At 30.8% G+C, this 23,904-nt stretch overlaps 4 protein-coding genes and 1 long non-coding RNA gene across 5 annotated transcripts in view; 1 reads left to right on the forward strand and 4 right to left on the reverse strand.

Annotated features, from left to right (window-relative positions):
- LOC136980790 (cytochrome P450 4c3-like) overlaps window positions 1-2,995 on the reverse strand; it is a 25,136-nt gene extending 22,141 nt beyond the window's left edge. The window contains exon 1 of the mRNA XM_067276984.1: window positions 2,872-2,995. The gene's annotated coding sequence lies outside the window, so the exon portion shown is untranslated. The remainder of the gene's footprint in view (window positions 1-2,871) is intronic.
- On the reverse strand, window positions 2,784-8,090 carry LOC136980791 (cytochrome P450 4C1-like). The gene is made up of 8 exons (XM_067276985.1): window positions 8,081-8,090; window positions 7,877-7,942; window positions 6,319-6,491; window positions 6,081-6,254; window positions 5,980-5,995; window positions 4,645-4,746; window positions 4,405-4,584; window positions 2,784-2,830 (listed from the first exon to the last, which is right to left on the reverse strand). The coding sequence occupies exons 1-8, from the start codon at window positions 8,088-8,090 to the stop codon at window positions 2,784-2,786; spliced, it is 768 nt and encodes a 255-aa protein (XP_067133086.1).
- Window positions 8,091-8,881: 791 nt separating this feature from the next.
- Window positions 8,882-10,053, forward strand: LOC136980784 (putative nuclease HARBI1). The gene is made up of 3 exons (XM_067276978.1): window positions 8,882-9,079; window positions 9,282-9,641; window positions 9,753-10,053. The coding sequence occupies exons 1-3, from the start codon at window positions 8,888-8,890 to the stop codon at window positions 9,756-9,758; spliced, it is 558 nt and encodes a 185-aa protein (XP_067133079.1). The 5' UTR covers window positions 8,882-8,887; the 3' UTR covers window positions 9,759-10,053.
- A 716-nt stretch (window positions 10,054-10,769) lies between these two features.
- LOC136980785 (uncharacterized) lies at window positions 10,770-11,856 on the reverse strand. Its single transcript, XR_010881602.1, has 3 exons — window positions 11,800-11,856; window positions 10,911-11,012; window positions 10,770-10,836 (listed from the first exon to the last, which is right to left on the reverse strand). It is a non-coding gene; the product is annotated as an uncharacterized lncRNA (long non-coding RNA).
- A 7,883-nt stretch (window positions 11,857-19,739) lies between these two features.
- Window positions 19,740-22,754, reverse strand: LOC136980792 (cytochrome P450 4C1-like). Its single transcript, XM_067276987.1, has 5 exons — window positions 22,683-22,754; window positions 20,396-20,462; window positions 20,137-20,316; window positions 19,945-20,073; window positions 19,740-19,830 (listed from the first exon to the last, which is right to left on the reverse strand). The coding sequence occupies exons 1-5, from the start codon at window positions 22,752-22,754 to the stop codon at window positions 19,757-19,759; spliced, it is 522 nt and encodes a 173-aa protein (XP_067133088.1). The 3' UTR covers window positions 19,740-19,756.
- Window positions 22,755-23,904: the final 1,150 nt, after the last annotated feature.

Here is a 23,904-nt window from a genome sequence, read left to right on the forward strand (position 1 = left end):
AAAGTGAAAATGTGAAAATAAGTATGAAATTGAGTTTAACACATAATCGAACAAGTCGATACAGCTTATTGGCGCGAAATTTGCGGCCGTCAATGCCAAATAATTGTTCTCATAGACTTCGGAAAGCTAAATGCTTGTAATGAAAGTCACTTAGCGTGCACGGGCGAAAGCCTCGAGCCGTTCAGGCTATTAAGCTGTTGTGAGGTTAGCCAGATGGAAGAAAGTGTCACGACAACCTAGCGGTCAGCACTGTCGTTTGGGAGTTGAAAAATTCACGGAGACAGGTCTTCCATCGCAAACCTTTTATTAAGTATAAAAAAATGGCGCTTACAACTACTCTTTTTCTTCGGCGCAAAGCCTATCCGTAGGGTGAATCAGTCTGCGATAAAAATGTTCAGTCAATTCGATGCAAAAATGTTCAGTCAAGGTCAGTTTCTCTTCTTCTTGCTAAGACGAGGAGAAAAACGTGGGCCTCGGGGCGCACAACACAACTAGCAGGAATGATTTTCTGGCGACGGGACCTGTACGATACTTGCCGGTATGAAATAACGAAAATCTGTTCTAAAACGTCGACCAACTTTTCGTTGTTGAACAGCAACCAATATCCAAGAGCGGAGCACTCCAAAACTAAGAACTGATAACCGAGAGAGTGTCACATCCTTTCTTTGACGGTTTTTATAAGTTTCTTTTGAGATCCAGATCGAACATTCTGATAGGTCGATGCCAACTTGCCCCCGCTCTCCAATTGGTTTCTCCCTCGTTACTAATTGTAGAGATCGGAACCCAGATCGTGGGAATCTCGACAGACAATTCGATCCCTATCGAAGACGTTCGATCTCAGTACTCAAATTAATCTATTGTTTCAACCTGAGAAAACGGACTTTCTCGGAAATTTCTACAAACATGTCATTTTATAGACATAAAATATCCATTTTTCGTTTTCCCGTTTTTTTTTTTTTTTTTTGTTTATCGCTTTCCTTTCACAACATTAATAATTATAATAATTAAAATGATTTTGTTTCTATTTTAAAAAAATTTTCTTTTTTTTGCACAAATTTTAGACCCATTTCCGAAGCTTTACACTGTCTTGAATTTGTGAAGTCATACCTGTGACTTATACCGATGTCCTATCTGTCTCTTTTTTCCGTTATCACCAGGCTATGAGTCACGTAATTATAAAATGGGAAATCTACGACCGAAAAGTGACGAATCGAAAGTATCGTGCGCACACATTATGATGTATGCATAGGTATTTTCGCTGGACTAGAGTAGTCCAGTATGACTACTCTAGTCCAGCGAAAGTAAAAAGAGGAAGGGAAGAGCAAAGACGAGCGCTAAAAAAGAAAGATAGGCAGAAAAGACAAAAAAAAAAAAGAAAAAAAAAAAAGATAGGCAGAGTTACATGTTTTTAACTTAGGATTTTAATAAATCTATTATTAGACAAGAAAATTTTCATGAAATTACTCTCCTGATTTTTTATTTATTTATTTATTTTATTAACGGTATGAGTAAGCATTATTTCTAATGGACAGACTAAGTTATATGATTTCTATTGTTTCAGTGTCAAGAGACTACGTTCCCGGAAATGCAGTTATATTATATTATATTATATTATGAATTAATAATATAACTAACAAAGAAGCACACCACTTAAACACTGGTTTTCTTACAGTTATTGATAAAAAATGTGTACTATACAGGGTGAGCCAATGAAAACGAAACGGCAGAGTGTTCGTGTTCGTCCAAGCAAATCGATCGGACAGGTCGACTTTATTCACGAGGGGACATCGTATGCAATAAAGTTTTTGCGAATCTGAATATTAACTAAACAAACATTTTTTTTCGAAATGAATGTTTGTTTAGTTAATACAAAATAAATGAGTTTTTAAAATTTTTGTTGTCTGTTGTATTCAGAATCGCAAAAACTTTATTGCAAAAGATGTCCCCTCGAGAATAAAATCGACCTATCCGAGCGATTTGCTTGGACGAACACAAACACTTTGCCATTTCGTTTTTGTTGGCCCACTCTGTATAAATTGTAATTGAGGAGTGACAATTCAGCAGCCCTAAAGAAAGGATGATTTCTTTATTTCATAATTGAGTCAAGATTTTTCTTTTTCTCTCTCTCTTTTTTAATTTTTTATCAATTTCATTTATTTAATGGAAATTATGAATGCGTTTATTCTTATTTCTCCAATTGAACAGTGAAAGTTATGACTTATTTCAATTTTTTTGAATTGTTTAACACGCTAAATTAGTTGACTTTAGGAATAGGAAACAAGATTTAAACTAGTTTCTCTCTTCTATGAATATTTAATTCTTACATTAAATTTAATACAATTAATTCTATTTTTAAAAATTAAAATTATGTCATTCTCTGATACTTAGTAAAACAAAAAATTAGGCTATACAGTCACTAACAAATAAATTACATTCTATAATTATAAAATTATTGTTTAAGCATTATCCCTGAGGTTATAGGTCAGCCTTGACAGCTAAATTTCCCAGTTACTGTCTTTGACCTCAATATTTTTTCTTTACTCTTTCATCCGAATAATAATAATAATAATGATAATAATAATAATAATTTAAATAATTCGTAAATTTTACTAAAAATTACAAGTGAGAATATATAAAAGTTTCTAATTTCTGTACGTTCCTTTATCGTTTTAAGGTTATATTTTGACGTTGAACTCGAATTTCTGTGTGTGAAGTAATGGGGATGTATTAACAAAAGTTTTCATTCTATAATTGTTAGTCTTCGGATAAATTTACGAATATTTTTATACGTAGATGGGTTGTAAAATTGAATTATTTATATAAATAATTGCTAAAAAAATTAAAAAAATAAAAATAATTATAAAATAATACCTGTATTTATAACTTTCTAACGTGGTAGAGATGAGTCTACTTTCATCAAGAACAGAACATACTAATATACATTTGTTCCTCAAAGAATTTTGCTTAACCTATCAAATAATTTGGCACTTTTTCCTTTATCCGCATGCATGTCGCTTTCTGAATACTTTAAAAGTCTCGATTTAGCGTTTGTCTAAAGAGTGCAACTCTCGTATAGCGCCAATAAATGCTTATCAACGAATCTTTTTTTTTAAATAAATATTACAAAACTTTTTGGTATTTTGAATTAATAAATGCTCGATTTTGCATTGTAAGCGAACTTATAACCAAATTATGTGAATTCTAAATCTCAGACTTGAGTCGGTTATTAGATATCGTTCTCTATATCAATTGTTCTTACTGCTTCATAAAGGATAGGGAAGTAGCATAAGGTGATTCCTTTCAAAATATCTGATTTTGTAAACCTTTTTTTAATACGCCTAACTATCTTCAATGAAAAGTCTTTTAACTACTCAAACTGCAACTTAAATTGGCAGTTTGGGTGGTTAAAACTTAGGGTGCGACTATGCAGGCGCGAGCAAGCGATAATTGTGCGATAATCGAACAAGCGATAATCGAAATATGTGGCGAGAAGAGGCGAGACCCAATGATTATCAAACCCTGTAAAATATGTGCAAGTAGAAGAAATTCGCTCTCGCCAGCGATATTTGTTGCTTCTCACTTGTGCATGTTTTTTTTGCGTGAACTATAGCCTATTGCTCGCTACTAAAATCGTGTCTGCATACTCGCACCCTTAGATTAGTTATAACATATTAAAATATAAATAGTTAAACTTGATATAAATCTAGATTTAAAAAATTTTTTTACTACTTTTGGTTTCATAATGGTTCCTTTTAGATGCGAAATAATAGAAAACAATGTGTCTTATAAAGAAATTCGAACTATTAATTAGAAATAATAGAACTAAACTGGCCTAACAATATTTTAACATTTATATATAATTAAAAAAGTATAATTTAAGTATTTTCATCAAATATAGTCCGCACTGTGAAAGAGTAAACATAAGCCAGTTTGAATGGAAAGGGTCTATGCCAGATGAAAGAGGTGCGAATTGACACGTGGATCACGTGGACTGTTGTTATCGAAATATAAACAAATTTAATTGTTTTTATTGTAGAAAATCTAAGATTTCACATAAATCGATAAAATGGTGTTTTATTTGCAAATGAATTTATTTTCTATAAATAAATAAATATAAATGTAAATATAAATAAACAGTGTTAATTTTTGTTAAGTATTGCCTTTATAGAAGGAAATACTTAACACAAATTAACACTGTTTATTTATATTTATAAATTTGAAACTGAAAATAACATATATACAAGTAAAATTGTAAACAAATATCTTTTTTATGTACAAAAATATACATATCCTCACATACAAAAATTATAAATTTAATGAAGATTTTATTCGTTATTATCATTTGCAGTTTTTATGAAAATAATCTCTCTACCCCAAAATTAAACTAGTGTCGCAATTACTCACCTATGCAATCACGTGGACCGGCATAGAACGGTATAAAGGCAAAGGGATGATGGTTCTGGCAGTTTTCTGGTAGAAATCGATCCGGATCGAAAACTTCGGGATTTTCGAACACCGTTGGATTATGATAAATACCATAAATGTTTACTGTAAGAGATGAATTTGCTGGCAAGATATAATCACCTGAAAGAAAATTTAATTGTTTTCAATGCAATTTATGCCATTGCTTCAATGTGTAATTACTTTCGAAATGCGTTCCATATCCACTTTCAAATCTGAAGAATTCTTTCTCAATATGACAAAAACCGGAAACACTCACGCTCGAGGATAGAGCGTGAGTGTTTCCTGAAATTAATATTTTTAAACAGTTGCTGAGTATTTAATAATTTAATAAGTTTTTATATTAACTAACAAAAATATACAGAAATATTTATTTTCATATTTTCTCGATTATAAGATAAATATTGCGTTTCAATGCCAACTAATTATCTGAGATCAGCCTTACTATAAGACAGAGGACGTACAGTATATAGGCTATAATTATGCAGAGGGATTGGCAAAAGAGGCTTGCTTTAAGTAAAACAAAATGACGAGGACACCAGAACCATAGAAAAATTGCTTCAAGAAGTAATAAAAGCGAAGTTACACACAATATCATGTAGCAAGCAAAACTACAAAAAATTGAATCATACAAAAAAGAATTAAGAATTGGAAAAGAAATCCTTACATGGGTACTACATCAAAAAAATTGAAAAAAGTTTATAAGCTAAAAAGCTGGCAATAGTTACAAATAGGAGCTACGAAAAAACCGCGTTGATACACTTACTCTAGGATATTCCATTCACTGTCTATTGTCATGTTTTCTGAGAATTGAATAATATCAAACTACAGTGATACCTCATACCTTTAAAGACTTGAACGTAGATGCATATTAACCTTAAAAACGAGACATTTTTACATTTCACTAGCATACAGTAAATGCAATTTTCATTTTATTATACAGTATTTACGTATGTTATTTATTGTTTTCAAGTTTTAAGTTATTACCTAGTGTATGTAGTTGTGTTGTTTTTATCTTAAATTATCTATATTTCTTTTCTAAGTTTATCAAAATGAGTATTGTTTAGGATCTAAGAACGGATTAAAAAATGCTTTTAAGACCGCCGTCTGGCAATTCTAAAAGGTTGATAATGGCGTTCGCTACGTCTAGCTTGGCGAGTAGAAGATCGGTTTAAACTTCTTCATTTTTTTGTGTTTGGGGTTAAAATTATGACGTATTTTATTAAAATAATGATTATTTAAGCATTTATGAATAACAATGTAAAGAAACAGATGATTTAATCCAGAAATTATTTAATTATTCAATTTTTTTGCAAGTGATGTGAAGTGCCTATAGAATTTACATATATTTGTCTTCATAATAGCTTATCTTAAGGTAGGTTTGTTCTTCCACCGCACCTTCTACCACCAACAGCGTAATACGTTTGTAAATTTTCTAAAAATAATTTTCCGAGTTGCTTTCGGATTTACATAAGCCACTACTTCCCTCAACCAAAGAATAAGGTAATCGTATCGTACGGTAAGAAACACGACGCTAATTAAAGATAATTATTTAGTGTTACTAAACATCCGATAAATACTTTAAATTGTTTAATTTGTTTAAAACGAAAATTTTTTACCTTGACAACACATTCTAAATACTTCATTCTTTTAAGCTCTTCGGACGTAATGGATTTATTTATGTTTTTGGCAAAAATTTCCTCCAGCGCCTGGTACAGTTTCTCTTGTATGTGGGGATGCAATTCGAGCAGATAAAGAGACCAACTAATTTTCATAGAAGTTGTGTCATGCCCCTAAAAACAAAATTTTTATACAACCTAAATATCAGTTATTTATAAATCTGTAAACAAAACTTACTTCGAACATGAAAGTGTCGCCTTCTTCTCTAATATCTTCTTCGTCGAGACTTCCATCTGTTAAATGATGATTAAGTAGTAAATCCAGAAATGCTTGCCTCTTCTTCACTTCTATAACTTCTTTCTCTTCTTGAAAGTTGTCGATTGTTTGTCTTCCAGTTCTTCGATTAGTTTCTGTTTTTTTTTTCTCTAATTACCTGAACTGTTTCCATTCTTTAATTACGTTAATGGCTTAACAATAAAAACAAATAAACTTGGCTTTTTGTCGAATTCGTAAACGGTTTCAATGTCTTTGTGAAATTTTCTTCCTAATGGACTCAAGTTGAAAATGGGACTGAACTAATACCAAAGCTTTGTGAACCATTGAAGAAGTGCCGATGTTATTCTGAATTATGAAAAAAATGTGGTTTATTAATGTTTTAAATGATTAAAATATTTTTTAAACTAAAAAAATATTTTAGTAATTATATTAAGCATATTTAAAATATAAAATAAAACAAAATTTTTAAATGGTTATATTACTCATTGTTACATTATTCATTTGTAAAGCTATATCTTAACGAATTTGTGATAATGCTATTGATTTAAGGGTCAAGCAAGGCAATCGAGAGACAGGCAGAGCTGGGGATGTTAATCCTACATAGAGAAAAATCACAGGACAGTACTGTGCTTTAATATTTATTAAACTAACCTTTATTTCTTCAAAAAACAAAAACAAAACAAAAAACACACAGGGAATTAGATGAGAATCAGTTAATTAAGAGAACCGCTTTACTACCAGACCTATACATGCTGTTTATCGCCTTGTGTCCAAAACTGCAAAATTACCCGATTTTTCTGATTGTCAATCGAGTGTCTACACTCCACAGGACTGTTAATAAGAATTTTTTATACTTTAGTCAGAAGGTTAAAACATTTTTAACTAGATTTATTTATTATGGGTTCGGCTGAATTTCACAATGTTTAATAAATACTTAATAGTCAAGACTTAATAGTCAATGTCTAATAAATACTCAATAATACTTAAGGTGGCGTAATAAAATAAGACTAATTCATTTAATACTTATTGCAAAACCATTTTATAGTCAAATAGACTGATGCTGTTTTACTAATATGCAAAATTGTGTCGTAGAATATGAAATCGCATATAAAAAATACTTTTCTTTGTGAAATAAGCTGCAAATATCACATTGTACGACTAAACAGAAACTCTTCGATTTCTTACTTAAATTTTCAGGATGTATATTATAATCTGTGTCAATTTACGGTTCTATGTAAAAGTATGTAATAGTAGGAAACTTCAAATGACAAAGCTATTTATGCTATGGGAATGTTTCAGTCTGTTAAAATTAAGAAATCGTTTTCCATCTTCGATCCATTCACGCTTATTGCCATTATAATTACTCGTATTAATAAAATAGATCATTGTACAATAGTTGAAAGAGATAAAGAACAACAAAAATATTGATTATGAAGAATTAAGATAACACGTTCACAATAGATCTGAATAGAAAGGTTTTATTCGGATTTGTCATTAACTATTTTTTCAACTTACTTACTAATTTCAATCGTATAATCAGTATCAGAACGATCTCGGGTGTTATTAAACACTTCAGTAGCTGAATCTGCAAATAATAATAAAAATAAAATATATTTATAAAATAATATACGTAATTTACACCTTTCTTATTAAGGTTACCAACATTCAAAGTAGGAAGATTCGAAAACAAAGTGAATAACGATTAATTTGAAAAAAAACTTACAAATAAGCATGAGAATATTTTTTACTTCCCTTGATGATTACGAAGACAATAATACATTCCAATGGACAAGGAAATTCAAGCGTTATCCTGTTACTCTGAAGATGGAATAGCGTCCGGATCACCAGCCAAAGAATTTTTCGTGGGTTCCAATTAGAAATGTCGGATTCCGTACCTCATTATCCGGCCGCCTCCTATCGTGGGGCTGGACGAATCCCCAATAGGTGTGATCAAAACATGTCCTCTTATTGAACACAGAATGGAGAAAGAGAAACCCGAAATGAAGAGAATTGTCAGGAGTTTACAACGAAAGCTGCCAAATTTTTATAAACAAATCTTTATTTCTCTACAATAAAGTCAATATTTTTTCCCCCTCTCTTACCCCCGTATTCACCAACGCGAGTTAGAGTTAGAGTTAGGGTTAACTCTCGAGTTATTGGTAAATTGGTATTCACCAACTCCGAATCTCGAGTCAAATACAATAACCCTAACTCTAACTCTAACTCTAGAAAATCGGCGAGTAGACGATAAATCTAGGTTTGACGCCTGCGCAAAGCGATCTATTTCAGGGGAAAATGGCGACATTCGACGAGGACGAAGCCGAGATGCTAGAAAATCTGAAGTATCTTGATTATATAGACCGTATGGTACGAAGAAGTCGACGGATTATTTCTCCAAGAAGAAATGACTTCGAACAATTGGACGATTACGACTTTCTATGTCGATATCGTTTGCCAAAAGAGAGCGTAAGAAACGTAGTAGAACGAATTGGTGACAATTTAGTTTCTACATCATCGAAGAAATTATGCGATGTCGCCGATGGAACAACTGTTGTTGGCTCTACGTTTTTATGCCACGGGAACATTTCAGTTGGTCGTAGGCGATTTAAATGACTTAAGTCAATCATCTGCTTGCAGAGCGATTAATAGAGTGAGTTTTTTAATTGCACAAATGTCAGCAGATTATATTCAGTTGCCAAAAACAGAATCTGAAAGAACGCAAGTAAGTAGGCCTAATATCCCTTTATCTTTCGAAACTATAGTAATAAAATAATTTTATATTGTTTTTTTTTACAAGTTTCTATATTAGAATCATTAATTTAAATTATATAGTCTTTATTCATTTAATTAATACATTACTTTTCAAAGTATGAACTGTAATAAAATATAAAAATAATAGATCAAGTATATATTTATATTTTCAGATAAGTCAAGACTTTTTTCATTTGAGTGGTTTTCCATGTGTGTACGGAGCCATTGACTGCACCCACATTCCAATTCAGTCACCGGGAGGAGAAACTGCCGAATTATTTCGAAATAGAAAAGGATATTTTTCTATTAATGTTCAGACAGTTTCAGATAGCCAACTGAAAATCAGGAATATAGTAGCCAGATGGCCAGGTAGTTCTCATGATAGCACTATATTTGCCAATAGTCATCTGTGTGCTATGTTTCAAGCAGGAGACATTCCGTCGAAATATCATCTTCTTGGTGACAGTGGATATGGATGCAAGGCCTATCTGTTAACACCAATATTAAATCCACAAAGTGATCAAGAAAAAAAGGTAATTATTAAAGTTTATGATATATATTATTAAAATATATTTAATGCATAATATAGTTTTAAGTGATCATATATATTTCAAAATTAATATCAATTATTTTTTCTTTGAAAGGTATAACAGATGCCACATAAAAGCACGGAACACAGTGGAACGGCAGTATGGTTTGTGGAAACGACGTTTTCCCTGCTTATCGGTAGGGTTACGTTGCAACCTTCAAAATGCTATGGCTGTCATAGTTGCCACTGCAGTGCTTCATAACATTGCAATTTCACATGGAAATATGACAGTTCCAACAGAATCTGATGATATTTCCATGAATGAAGATGTTCCAGTGCCTGTTGTCAGAAGTCAGAATGCAGCTGGATTTGCAAAGAGAAATGCATTAATAGCAGATTTCTTTAGCATTTAACTTCTGAAATGCTTGCATAATCTTAAAAGATTATGCAAATATTTCAAACATTATTATTAAAAGGCCCTTTTCAGGGCCAAAAATTTTGCTTAAGAGTTAGCCAAATCAATATAAGTAAAAAATATCAAAACTTTCAATATTGTTATACATCAAATTTTGATTATCCAAATAAATTTCTTTTTTGAAATAAAAGATATTTTTGTTACTCAAGAAACTCTTTTATGCTGAAGAAGGATTAGTGATGATAAATATATTAAATATAAATATGCATAAAGATGCTGCAATTTGAAGAAAATTTTATTTTTTAAATTTTATAAACAATTTTATTTTATTTAAACAAATAATAATGAAAACAAGTTACTTTTTGAAACAAGTAATTCTCTATAAAAGTTAAGTAATAAAATATTCCTAAATAAGTTTTATTGTTATTACTGTGTTGTTATTTTAAAAAGAAACTATAGGTCACAAATACTTCATAGAAAATTTTATATTAAAAAATAAAAACAATTTAACACTTTTTACACTATATATATATATTTTGCAGAAAAGTACATTATAAATTTGTCAATTGAAGACATAAACTAGATGGGTTATTCTCTAAGATTTGTAATATTTTTTCTTGAACTTTCAGCTGAGCTTTCATCAATTGCATTTTCATGTTGTGTTCTTCAGTCAAAAATTTTATTTTTAAACTGTGCTCTTCTTCAAGAGTTTCTTTTTTCTTTTTGCATGCTCATAGATTGCTTCAGCTGCTTCAGGTTGTTTCCTTTTCTTTTTAGTGGAACTCTAATTGAAAGGTAATTATTTCATTATAAGGTAAAACAGTATTTTTATGGAATATAATTATTTTTAAGATTTACCTGCTGATTATCAATATTTTGAGTATAAAAATCTGCAGCAGGTTCAATAACTTCCATGGCCATTACATTTGTAATTTCTGTTAACTGTGGTGTAACTGAAACCTGCAAGATAAAAAATTATGTTATTTGATAATTAAATATGTGAACTTGGCATTAAAACTATATTACTAACTACTAATATTAATACTAGTTCTTTTAAAACTTGCAAGACATTTGTAACTGAAAATAATCTAGACTTTTTTGATTTATGAATGAAATGTTAAATGAAACAATGTGTAACTTATAACAATATTTCAAAGTATTAAGATGTACACAATTTGAATAGGATAGATGTACCAGTTTTGGCCAGTGTAGTACCAGTTCTGGCCAGAAAACAAATTTAACTTAAAAATATAATCACAAATGAAACAAACTTTTATTGTTAACTGTATGAACAGTTAACAATAGAAGTTTGTTTCATTGGACAGATTTGAATATGTGGGTGATTATATTTTTAAGTTAAATTTGTTTTCTGGCCAGAACTGGTACACTGGCCAAAACTGGTACATCTACCCTAGTATATACAGTATAAACTTTCATAAAACTCATATATATATTATATATACTTTCATACAATTCATATATTTAATAATATATATTATATAATAATATATTAAATATTATATTTTATTAAATTATATCTATAAATATTATAGTTTTACATTTAAATTACATGATATAGTTTAAATTATAGATGTAATTTATACATAAAATGTATGTATATTCTTATTATGTATTGTACAGTGAAGTAGACTTAATATAGGAAATATTTTCATGTATACTATAAATATTTGCACAATTGTCATTTAAGTATTATAATTTATTGATAACTAAATAAACATTGACTTACTTCAGATGCAGATACATCAGATATATCGTGAACATTTCCTACAGAAGTTGTAGCTATCTCTGCTATTAAAATATATTACTAATTAATTCAAATTTTAAAAAATTATAAATTATAATGCCTTAATACTTACTTGTATTAGGTTGGGCATCACTATCGAAGTCATTATGTAAAGGCTGAGTTAAAACGCCCATCGATAGGAGTTTTTCAGCCATAACGTCCGAATTATTTAAGACAGGAGGAAATCCTCCTCCTGTCTTAAATAATTCGGCTTTTTTCTGGGACTGTTCTTTTACAGCTTTTTTTTTTAAGTTTTTATAGCAGTCCCATAGCTGCTTACTTTTTCTACTCGTGACGCCCGGGATTCCATTAAATTCCTCGGTTAATACCTCCCAGGTACTCCTCTTCTGTTTTGAAGAAACAGCGTTTGTTTTTTTGTTCTCAATTATTGATTTGTATTTCTCCACTAATTCCAGTAGTATCTCTTTTTCAAAATTAGTAAAATTGCGGCGTGCACCGTTATCCGTTTGACTTTCCGCCATTTTCTGCACGTGTTTGCTTTCAACCAATCAAGACGCTGCTTACAAAAGAAAACTTGTTTAATCTCGAACGCAGGATTGTTTTTAAATATTAATTCTAGAGTAGCGAAACTCTAGAGTTAACTTTTTATCTGAATACGAAAGAGGAGTAACTCGTAATCTGACTTCGAGTTACATCTAAACTCGAGTTCGTCAACTCTCTGTTTAACTCGCGTTGGTGAATACGGGGGTTAAGATTAAATTTCAGACTTTTCGGACATAAGTCCATTCAGATCGCGTTCCCAATTCCCAACACAGTCTGGCTAAAACAATACGGTGTACCTACTTCCGCCAAAATGACTTGGCAAGGAATTCCTAGTTATAAGGGAAAAATGAATGCAATAATTAAAATATGATTTAAATTATTTTATTAATGATATATTAGAATAAATGAATGATTTTGGTGCTTCTAATTGCTATCTACACGAATTAATCTATGCATTTACATCATATTCACGTATTTAATTGACAGTAATGCAAAACTTAGTAGAATTTTCTTGAATTATTTTATATGCAGTCTTATTCAGAACCTAGTAAAGATTGCGCTTGATAATACAAAATAATACTTCTTAAGTAAGAGAATTGGAAATTCTTGTAAAGCTAATTTATGATTATTTACTAAGTTAATTATACACAAAATTTCATAAACAAATTTGAAACTCCTTAATTTACAAATGCATAAGATTAGCAGAACATGTAACTAGTTTACACAGTTTTAATTTATTCGATAAAATGAACAAAGTTAACATAAAATTATTGACAGAGATGTCGTAGAGATTATATTTTATATCATTTAATTAAAGTTTTAATTGAATGTAAAACGATAATTAGTAAGGATATCCATATTTGATGATCTGTTATTATACAGTGTAGTAGAAATTCAGCTTTGCTTACATTTCTGCGATATAAAAATACATATTAGCCTATCTTATAAAGGAAAATATTTACATTTTACAATTATTTTGTGAGTAAATTTACATTTTTTTACTTACGTAATTTTCCACTTTTCTATATCCAATTTCTTTTCCTCATCCATATTTAATATTTAAATCGACATCTGCTACTTTCAGATATCATTTCCTCTTTATTATCTTACAGGAACCAACAAAAAGAATTTTTTTTGTGGTTTCTGTATTTAAAAATATCTTGCAAACCCTCCAGAAGTACATATTTTATGGGATTTTAATAAATTATAAGCCTTTAGGGATGCTTTTGTCATTGCAAAAACACTCGGACTGGAGGAGGACATGACATCAGTGCTGCGCATTTTTGGAAGACAAAGTTATCGAAGCAACCATCCACCAAGAATACTGGAAAAGGTCTTTAATAATGTCATAACTGAACTCCATTATTACTTTTCTTAAAGGACGATTTGCAAAAGAAAATACTCCATCATTCGCATTATCTAAATTACACCCGGCGCAAATGCAAACCATGTCCATGGAAAGTCTCACAAAAGCTTGCCAAACTTTCTCTCAATTTTACGATTTACCAAACATAAAATACGAATTTGAACTGTGGCAACAATTTTGGCAGGATAAACCCAATGTAACTAAGCAGGCCGTTGTGGATGTTCTAAAAAAACGAAAACTTTCTTACTCGAAACGAGTAAAGCGCTAAAATTTTTGATCACCCTACTGTGCACAACGCGTACTGTAGAGCGATCCTTTAGCAGCCTGAGACGGACAGAAACCTGGCTAAGAAGTACCATGGTGGAAAGTCGCCTCGATGGTCTTGCAATGATGAATGTCCATAGAAAGATCATCAATGAGAACATAAAGGATTTTAATAATAAAGTAGTAGAAAAGTTCACCAAAAACCCAAGAAGATTATGTTTTAATTAAAATAATCTCCTTAAGCTTCTTAAAATTTATGAATCGTTTTTATTTTACCTACATACAATTCACATTCTCTATCAATTTATATCATCTTGCCCCCCAGCCCATTGGCTGGCGACGCCCTTATTTCCAAGATAAATAATTTAAAACTGATTGCCTATCGAAAACAGAAGCAAAGTGAAAATGGTCATATTCAATATAGAAAATGTTTACAAATGGAAATTAGTTATTGGATTTGCAATATTTTTTCAATTCTCTATATATGGATGAAAGAAAGCAGAAACAATCACCGAGACAAAATACCACAACTCTCCAGTTGGGCCTATGTTTGGAATGTGACTTTCTGTCCAGTAAAGGCTCAGGATTTTTGAAAACTTTGCGGAAAATGTAAGTATGAACATTCATTTAAATGTTATAATAAACTTTTTAACATTTATGAATTTATTTTACAAATAACAATTAATAAAATGTAATGCTTTATTTATTCAACGACTTTTCTAGTTATAATTTAAGTATTGAGTTTTGTATGGATTTTATCCTTGAAAGAGAAAGGACTAAAAGACTCTTGGGGTGGCTATCAATATATGTGTAATGTCACCTTGAATCGGTTCAGGTATAATTGCTTTAACACATGTTGCTTGCGTGTGTTTAAGTATATCAATTGATTAGTTTACTTTGTGTCCACTTTGAAATGGTTTTGCCATACAACACAAATTTACAATTTGTAAAACATACATAATATTTTCTTTAAATTTTTTGTTGAATTGAATAAAATATTAAGCGTGAAAAGTGAAATTAACGTTAATTCAATTTTTACATTTTAATAGGATCATGATAAATTCAAAAGTTCAAAAAACAGGTTATGACAACTTTGAAATGATCTTGACTATAATTCATCCTGTTGCAACAATTTCAGATAGTAAGCACCAATGGAATTTAATATATCCAGTTCTGGCAAAAAATTATATTCATCTGCATTCAATTTATCCACATGTTCAAGCAAAAAATATAAACAAAAACAAAACAGATATTAATACAGATGAAAAAGTTTCACTTGTAAATTATTTTTTAAATAGATGTTCCTTCAATAAAGCATTTTTCTAAATGACAAACAAATAGGTTCAAAAGTTAATTATCCCTGTTAAGCAATTTTGAAGGCTTTGTTATTTTACTCAAGAGAAGCACAAGAAACCAGTAGTAGTGATTTGGACAGGCGTGACCAACAGTTTTTGCCCCCAGGCCGAATTGAAAAGAAAACTTTTTTCACGGGCTGAACGAAATATTAAAATTAAAAAAACATTAACTACAGAAACGATTCATTTAAATAAATAAATGTTTAAATATATAAGTATTATATTTCTGTCAAAGCGCATGAATAACTACGTTAAATTGAATATCATCTGCATATCTTGAATTACTGTCTAACATACATTATTTTAAGATAAATATTATTTTAAATTTATCATTTTTTTTATTCTGGCACAATCATGCAGATGAATACAAAAGTTGTGAATCTCTACAATAGAATTTTTTTAAAAAAAAGAAGTATCACGAATTCATTTGACCGATTATTAGAAGTTAAGTAGCCAATATTGAAAGATTAATTGAGGGCTGAATAAATTCATTTAGTGGGCCAGATTTGGCCTGCGGGTTATATGTTGGCCATCCCTGGGTACAGATCATACTGATCATAAATTTTAATTAAATTAATTTTATTTTAAGAATAAGGCAAAGTGTGTGTATAATTTATTAAATGTTTTGATATCCGAGAAAATTAAAACATGACAATGGAATAAAATAATATAACACTGAAACGAAAAAATAATTTTTTAAATTTGTTTTATTTTTACATTAATAGATGTAAATAAACTTATTTTATTTAAGCTTTTCCAGTGTTTTCATTCATTTTATCTAAAACATGACACATTTCTGCAAGTGGAGTAATAAATTTTAGTGATTGTTGACAATATATTCCTAGTCTAATTTCTGTATTTGAAAATGTAACACCAAGGAAGTTAATTTTGGAAGTTGTCAATAAATTGCTGGTCAAGTATTTGGTAACAAGAAACAAAGCTCCAGTTTATATAATCTTTAATATGCATAAACTCATAGTTTTTAATCATTAGTGTTTTAAATTTTTTTTTAAATATCAAATTTCTGTATGTATATCGCCTAATAAAATTATCCGAAAGAATTTGAAATTTGGCAACTTTATTTCAAACTAGATATTGTGAAAAGTTGGTTAAGAATGATTTTCTAACACCTGATGCTGGCAAATTAAATCCCATTTTGTACATTTAATATGTTTTTTAATAAATGAAGTAGCGAATATATAGTTGTTCCGTAGGATTTCTCTATTTAACTTATCAGCGAATTCAGAAATGAATGTGAGAGATAAATCGTTTCGTTGACAGATGATATCCCAGTCAATATAATTTCTTATATGACGAATAGTATTTTCTTCTAATGGCGAAGATGAGAAATTCCCCCAATCAATTATCAATTGAGTATTGTCTATAAAAAAATCAAAATTGTTTTTTTCTTATGTTCGGAAAGATTTATTTATTTAGTGACATAATAGGATACACTATTCATATTAATAACATTAATATGTATGACGTTAAATGTTGTTTAACGACTTGACCAGATTAAACTTTTTTTTAACAGATCAAGAAAATTGCTTGACTTTTTATAATTCACCCTCCTGCTCTATTCCCATTTCAAGCCGGTCTTTATTTAATGCCTACGGTCAAAACTTGTTGCCTGAAAGAGTATTTGAACCGATTCTTTATTTTCTTTTTAAAATAATTTGTACGTAATTAATACTTTTGGAATATTAAAATAAGAAAAACATTGCGTTGTCATAAGTTTGGATAAGGACGACGGCGTCCATTAGTTAAAAGTAAATTTATAGATGTGGTATTTGAAGGGTCTGTAGATTGAAAAATGTCCGTTAACCACTTTAAATCTAAATAATTCCTGTCCATTCTGTCGAAAAAATTTCTGAAATTTTGCGGGAAGGTTATTGTGCTAGTTGTGATATTAGATTTAGCTTATTAAAGACAAAGAGGTTGGAAAGACACAGGGGTTATGTGTCATATTTTAAGTGGGGTCTGACTTGAAAAAATTACCTATTAATTAACATTTATAAAATAAATATAATTCACTTATATTTTAAAATTAAGCTCTAAGGTACTTTATAATAGTAAATAATATAAAAAGTTTTTAAAATATTTTTTTCCTATTCCTACTCTTCATAAATAAAAAAGGGCGTAGTATAACAGTTAGCTGATTAGAAATTTTTTGAAATCTTTACTACAAAGCAAAACTGGATGCATTAAATAGATTGTTGTGAACGAATAAGTTAAAAAAAATAAGTATATTTCGCTACAATTTTATGTATAATTTATGTATTAGTTAATGAAATTTGATTCTATGAATTAACATGTACTTTTATACTAAAGTTTATTACATAAAATTGTATAACTTATTATATAAAACCAAGGGAAAAATCATTTTTCTACATATATTACAATACTGAATAATCGTAGTATTCGTAGTGATTTGTAACACAGACTTTAATAGCTAATATAAATGTAATATTAGGTACATATGAAAAACTTGTTGAGCTATGGATTCCTGCTGTCGACGGTTTGTGTCTGAATGAGTGTCTGCATGTCTGTCTGATTATGGTCCTTCCTTAATCTCGAGAATGGAGTTAAATAAAAAATAATCGAGACAAGAAAGTGGCAGGAAAGGGCAGGAGGCCTCAATTAAGTTGAGTGGATCAAGGGAAGATGGCTAACATTTTTCTTATGAAAGGAATTATAGCGGTAATTTGGGTTTTGGGGCCTCTAACGAAAGTATCATATTCTTGAATATGTTTTTCAAATAAAACTTTGGAGAATATCAAAAATAATTATGTATTCTGTTTGCAATGACGACTTTTTCACTGTCTGGCATTTTAGGCATCTCACCCCGAGTATCTTGGTGTGATGCCAAATGCCATTGGGTTAAATAACAAATACAAATGTATAAAATTAATTTTCGAATATCTTAACCAAATTTAATTTATTGCATATGTAGTAGAAAGTACTTTACAGTAGATGTAATAGCACATTATATAAGTACTGTTAAGTTTCTGCCCGTTCTAATGTGCTCTATAGCTATCTGAAAGCGTTTTTCAGTCCAGAAACCTTTTTGAGAAGTCTCTGTATAATTTCTATGCATATCCTGCAATAAAACAAGAAAACAAAAATTTATTAACAATAGGCAGGTTATCCCAACAAAAATGTGGCATCTTTCCCATTTCTCAGGGGGTAAGATGTCTAGTGGACTCACGTGTTCTAGCATGTTTGATCGGGATCGGCGGTAGCTGACAATGGATACTTTAGAACCTTAACTACATCACACATTAATTGTTTTTCGCAATTTTTAATAAATTCTATTTTACTTTTAAATTTAAAGTGACTCTAGAAACATTTTGCAACAAAAACTTCGTTCTTATCTTGCTTTCATCCTTATCAGATTTAGAAAATGTGGTAATGGTAGCCAACAACAGCTTTCCTAACTCAATATTGGCCCAACGATACATCGTACGAACACATGAGAATATCTGATGTCATCGTTTGAAAATAACGAAAATTAGGCATCTCCCCCACTTACCATCTTACCCCGAATCACTACATATATATTAATTTCCGGTTGGCAACAGAAATCCAAAACGTTTATCCTAAAAGGAGTTAGATAGATGATTGGCAGTACACTTACAGGAAGAGTATACTCTTCTTATATACAAGAATAGACACAACTAATTCAAGGTGAAGAACACATATTTTAAGTTAAATAAATTTAAAATATGATAAAAAATTGCAATTCGGCGGAGTGCCAATCACACAATATAACAACTGCTTTCCTACTTTATTGAATTACTGTAATTTTTATGTTGTGAAAAATGAAAAAGAAGTGTTACGTTTGTGTTGCAGATGTGTGTTACAACTGGTTGAATATTGGTCTAATTTTGTATTTAAACTGGAGTAGTACCTCACAACGTAGGGAAAACGCTACGCACGTTCACAAATAATTCTATTGTACAGAACCACATAAAAAATAACTATTATCAGATAAAACTTTTTAAAATTTCAAGTATTTAAAAATTCTGATTTTTGGAAAGTGAAAAATTTTTATGCCATTAAACCCAAAATCAAAATTAATGAAATGCATTCTGACTGCTTTTTTGTAAGGTAAATAGATACACTAAACGCTTGAAAATATAATTTTAAAAATTTATTACTGAAATTTAGTATACTGTACTGGACACAGTAATATTAATAAATCTGAACAAAAGGGTCTATGTCAGATGATAAAGATGGAAGACGACATTGTGCGTTCACACATAAATCACAGTAATATAAATTGCATAAACAAGTTAAATTGTTTATGACAAATGAGTATAAAAACATTTTAAGATTATAAAAAAGAATGAAGCTGAAAGAAATCCGACCTACCTGTCAACGTTTACAAGTCACCTTCTTTTTCTTTTATCTAACATAGACTTTTTCTTGCCAGGCTGACCATGTATATACTTTTGCAGCGCGGATTATCATACCGATAAGAATCTGGAATTCGTGGAACACTGTAATATGAAAAACTGTTTCGTAATTTGTAAATTTTATATTTTCAGAAAGAAACTAATTCTTTCTTTTATCGTTTTTCGACGGTCATTCTTATACCGAATTTAGGATGAAGGATTACATCAAGAGATTCGAAAATCTTATCTCTGTGGTCCAAAGACTTCACTCGAAAATTTCGAAGAACATTGGCTAAAACTGTCTTCATCTCCATCATAGCGAATCTTTGACCTGAAGAAAGGTGAATACATAAGAAACACAGGAAGGTCTTAGTCTGGTGTCGCAATTACTCACCTATGCAATTGCGTGGACTGCCAAAGAACGGTATAAAGGCAAAGGGATGACGTTTCTCGCAGTGTTCTGGTAGAAATCGATCTGGATCGAACACTTCAGGATTTTCGAACACCGTTGGATTATGATGAATCCCATAAATGTTGATAAAAAGGGATGATTTTGCCGGCAAGATATAATCACCTGAAAAAAATTTAATTGTTTTCAATAAAATTTATGCAGTTGCTGTAAAGTGTATTTACTCACAAAATGCGATACACACCCACTTTCAAATCAGATGGATTTTTTCTTATTGTGAATGTTGCAGGAAGGTAGATCCTGAGTGTCTCCTAAAATTACCGTTATATTTCAAAATGGTAATCAAGTATTTGATAACATAATTTTCTTTTGTATTTACAAACAAAATTCACAAAATACAAAAAGGATTGATACTCTTATATACTTTCCGTTCAGATACAAAAAGTTTGTATTAATATAAAAAATGAAAAATGTGAAATAGATGTCATACATATATAAGTACATGAATATACACTTTACAATAGTAAGAATTTCTGTCTGTTTTGTTTCAGTTTAAATGTAGAAATTAGTGAAAAGTAGCCTAAGTGTACGCAATGACAGCAAAAACATATATACGTGCTATACTGACTAAGCTAAAAAAGTAAATCCAATTTATAGCTTATCGAATTTACAGGTCTGATTTGTTTATACTTGAAAGTCAGGGTTGCATAGTTGCCACTTTTGAAAGGTAAAGTGAGTCTAATGACGATAAAAATCTTGCTAATTACAAACTAGTTAAGAACCGAAAAACGAACAGAAATTACCGCCTGTTTATTGATTGCAGAGAGGTTAGCGAATTGCAAATCGACCCGGTACAACATTTATGTTGAATCACACAAGTAATTTTGTCCGGAGGTGCATGGATACTCTTGTTACAGAATAAATTCATTTGCTGCGTTTATCAAATTAAATTATTGTGTCTCATAATAATGATTTTACTGGTAGTATTCTCAATGCCACCTATTGACGGTTCGTTGTTATAGACCTATTGTTATAGATAAATATAAAATTTGAATACGTCAGAGTACGTAAGGTTAATATATATAAAAGTAAATCTGTACGAATAGCTACCACGAAATGCTGGCTATTAGTACTAATCTAGTTTTATGTCTACTGATGTTGAAGACAAATGTTACAATTTGTACTCTTTATGATTCTAATTTTTTTGGACTGTATCTATTAGGTTTGTTTTCTGAAAACTGAAAAACAACAAACTACAGTGGTACTTCAAACTTCAAACTTCAAATGTTTAAAACTTCATACTCTACATTGGAAAGAAATTCGATCTGTAGGTCGAACTGGCTTCTACTTTCGAACTGTGCACGCAGTGAAGATATGCGCTTGCAGCAGAAACACCATCTGTTGAGTTCCCCTAGTTCGTCTATCACTCTCGGTATGAAAGTACATATTATGCATCCTTTGTGTGTTTTCGATATTTGATTTATTTTTAATGTGTTTGGTTATACCAGCATATATTTAGCTACTACCTACTAACCATAGCATGAAAAGAGTAAGAAAGTCACAACATATTAGAGGAAGGTTGTAATATCGATGATTGAAGTGACAAAGGGACTTATCTATAACGACACAATTTCCCTTATAGTAAAGTTTTTTAAATTCAATTCAGCGTGCTTTTTTCACAAATACAGTATATTTATCAACAAACTTGCTACTGATATACAAGTTTTCTTTTAATTTTTAGTGAAAATTTTTTATCCCTAATTCTGAAATTTGTGCATAGACTATACGATCTGACAAATCTTTCAATGTATTTTACATTTTATTGTTTGTTTACTAATCATTCAAACTCTGAAACTGTACAAATGATATAATAATATTAAATTTTATGTCGGGAAAAATCTGTAATGCGGCTGCGACCCAGCAATAAATTGTAAATTCCTGCAAAGCGTGGCGTAGCAGGAAATTGAAATAAAGTAGAGCGCTTAAAACTCCTGAGGCTGACAGGCACCAGGAACGAAGGATTGCTCTATTAAGTGTGTAAAGTGTGTATCCCTAAGTATGTTACGAATATGTTATATTCATTTATATAACTATGAGAACCTATTTAGCAATATTTTGTTTAAATAATTAAATTTAAAACTTGACAAACAGGAAACATTTTTTTTTCCAAAGATCGTAAGTCACAGAAAACTTACTTTCGGTTTAAAAAAAATTCCTGAGGAGTGACTCTGATCTTGATATCAACTCCACAAAAGCTGTCTTTGTTGTTTTTCTATTTTCATGACTCGAATCGCTACAATTAATTAATCGGGAAGGACTAACACAAACGAATCGCGGCTAAAATTGGAAATAAAACTCTCAAAAAAGTTTGTGTTTGAAGTGAAAAGGGTTTTCCCGCCAAAAGTAGGATTCCGATGCCAGTCCCGTTGGATATAAGATAACATGGGAAAATAAAATAAAGTATTATACTTGACTCGATTATATAAACTCTCTCTCTTTCTTTGACTGAATTAATCACTCCAGTAAATTGCCGAATGAAAAATTTGTTTGTATTTGTGACCGGAGGGTCGGAGTCTCTTTGACCCCACGTCGGGATGTGACATTTCCGAGTTTTTCAGGACTCCAATATCGAGACAGAGAGTTGTTACGTCACGCGAGCGGCCGCGAGTGAGCGGTTACGTCTGATGTGGAGGTGGAGGAAGAAGAAACGAGGAAGTAAGTCACTCGGGATACTGGCTAAGTAACAAGAATAAATTTAATAAAAATAACAAAATATATAGGCGATGCATAGCTAACAGTCCTACCAAAATTTCTAAATACACGGAGAGAGAGAGTTTACAAACGACCCGCGAGTTGATAAATACCTTGGTTGGGAGATTGGCTGTCCAGCAGGATATAAATGGTATTCACGAATCATAATCCACCGAGACACACACAGTCCACAAAATGTCCACGGTGTAAAACACTCCACACGGTCTTCTAGGTAGCACTTGTTCGTAGATCGACGGTAAAAGTTTCGTGATGTTTTACCAAGGGTTGGTTTCACGGTGACCAGATGACAACTGCCTGGAATTGTCATCGTTCTCCTTTATTATTTTTTCTCTTGGGTTTTTTCATGAGGTCAAGATCTCGTTGTTAAGGGTTAGGTGTCCAATACGTGAATTACTTGTAAAAGTTCCGGGTGACACACGACTAATTACATAGATCATCCTCAACGAGGAAGCAAGTTCGTGGGAAATAATTTTTATGAGTTTTAACAGATCTTTTGATAAAATAGTGGAAGTAAAACAATCGAAAAAAATGATTGAACACCTTCGTCCATTCGTCTGTCACATGTTTATTTTCTATTTTTGATTTTGTATCATTTATATATAGTTTTTATAATTTAAGTAAATAGTTAAAGTATTACCGTACTACATTTCCAGTGCTTAACTGTATCGTTGAGTCCCAGCTCGCTCGTTTCAAATATTATCACTTGGACTAATTCAAACGTATTTTACTTATTGCAAGTTAGGACGCGATATTGCACTAACTACTCTATCTGGTGTCTTGAGTTAGGGTGTTTATTCCATCTCTTTATCGGTGCCTTTCACACAATTTCCATTTTGCAAATTATGTGAATTGCCTCACCGGCTGTTTTCAAGTAACAAATAAAACGTATTAAAATTTTAACATGTTTTAGTTTGTTTATTACGACTAAATTTTTCTCATTTCCTGGTATTTTGCTTGTCTCGGGATTCCGGGATAAAAGTG

Source organism: Centruroides vittatus, unplaced genomic scaffold, assembly GCF_030686945.1.
Source record: "Centruroides vittatus isolate TY-2023 unplaced genomic scaffold, ASM3068694v2 contig_724, whole genome shotgun sequence".
NCBI classification, from domain to species: Eukaryota; Metazoa; Arthropoda; class Arachnida; order Scorpiones; family Buthidae; genus Centruroides; species Centruroides vittatus.